Source organism: Fulmarus glacialis, unplaced genomic scaffold (assembly GCF_000690835.1).
Source record: "Fulmarus glacialis isolate BGI_N327 unplaced genomic scaffold, ASM69083v1 Scaffold17854, whole genome shotgun sequence".
NCBI lineage: Eukaryota > Metazoa > Chordata > Aves > Procellariiformes > Procellariidae > Fulmarus > Fulmarus glacialis.
In genome coordinates, this window is record NW_009207581.1 from 1 (window position 1) to 1,208 (window position 1,208).

At 52.2% G+C, this 1,208-nt stretch overlaps 1 protein-coding gene across 1 annotated transcript; it reads right to left on the minus strand.

The window, feature by feature from the left end:
- Positions 1 to 7: 7 nt before the first annotated feature.
- Positions 8 to 1,201, minus strand: LOC104072471 (protocadherin gamma-A7-like; the record flags this gene model as incomplete). Its single annotated transcript, XM_009576178.1, has 1 exon — positions 8 to 1,201. A coding segment is annotated over one exon (1,194 nt), but the record flags the coding sequence as incomplete, so codon positions are not given.
- Positions 1,202 to 1,208: the final 7 nt, after the last annotated feature.

Sequence of the window (1,208 nt, forward strand, 5' to 3'; positions counted from 1 at the left end):
ACTCCGCCACCTCCTCCCGGTCCAGCTCCTCTGCAGTCACCACGCTGTAGTAATTATCAAACGACCTCTCCAGGCGGAACGGGAGGTGCTCGGCGATGTTGCACCGCACCTCGCCGTTCGCCCCCGAGTCCCTATCTTGGACATTGAAAATTGCGATGACTGTCCCCAGCGGTGTATCTTCTGGGACCGGACTGAACACAGACATAATGACAATCTCGGGGACGTGGTTGTTCACATCAGCGACCTTGATGAGAACCTTGCTGTGGGACGAGAGTCCGCCCGCGTCCCGGGCTTGCACATCCAATTCGTAGAACTGTTGTTCCTCGAAATTCAGCTTCTCTGTTACCTCAATTTCTCCACTTCCTGGATCCAGCTTAAAAGTCTTGTCGAACTTCTCTGGGATTTTAAAGAACGAATACTTCACCTCGGCATTTGGCCCCTCGTCTTTGTCAGTCGCTGTCACCTGCAACACCCGACTTCCCACGGCCACGTCTTCTCTCACGGTCACCTTATAAACGGGCTCAGTAAATTCCGGAGCGTTGTCATTTCCATCTAACACAATGATTTGGATTGTGGTCGATCCCGATTTCACAGGATTCCCGCTGTCTGTGGCCGTAAGGATCAAATTATGAGTAGCCTGCTGTTCTCGATCCAAAGATTTCAGCAATATTAATTCCGGATATTTCACACCGTCATCTCCGTTTTTCACGTCCAAGGAGAAATAGCTGCTCTCGCTACACTCGTAATTCTGTAAAGAGTTCACTCCTATGTCGGGATCTTGAGCTTTCTCCAACGGGAAACGCGTGCCTGGTGCAGTATACTCGCTGATTTCTAAGACGCTGTTCCTTACCGGGAAACTCGGCGAATTATCATTAATATCCAGTATTTCTACCTCCCCTCTGTAAAGCTTCATTGGATTTTTTACAAGAATCTCAAAATTTAGAGAGCATTTAGCAACAGCTGCGCATATCTCCTCTCTGTCCACCCGCTCCTTGGTAGATAAATGGCCGTTTTGCATGTCCAAAAAAAAGTACTGCGTCCTACCTGGGTCGAAAACGCGGACGCCGCTGTCGCGGAGCGCCGGCAGCTCCAGCCCCAGGTCCTTGGCCACGTCGCCCACGAACGAGCCCTTCGGCATCTCCTCGGGAAGCGAGTAGCGCAGCTGCCCCCACGCCGCCTCCCACGCCGCCACCAGGACGCACCACAGC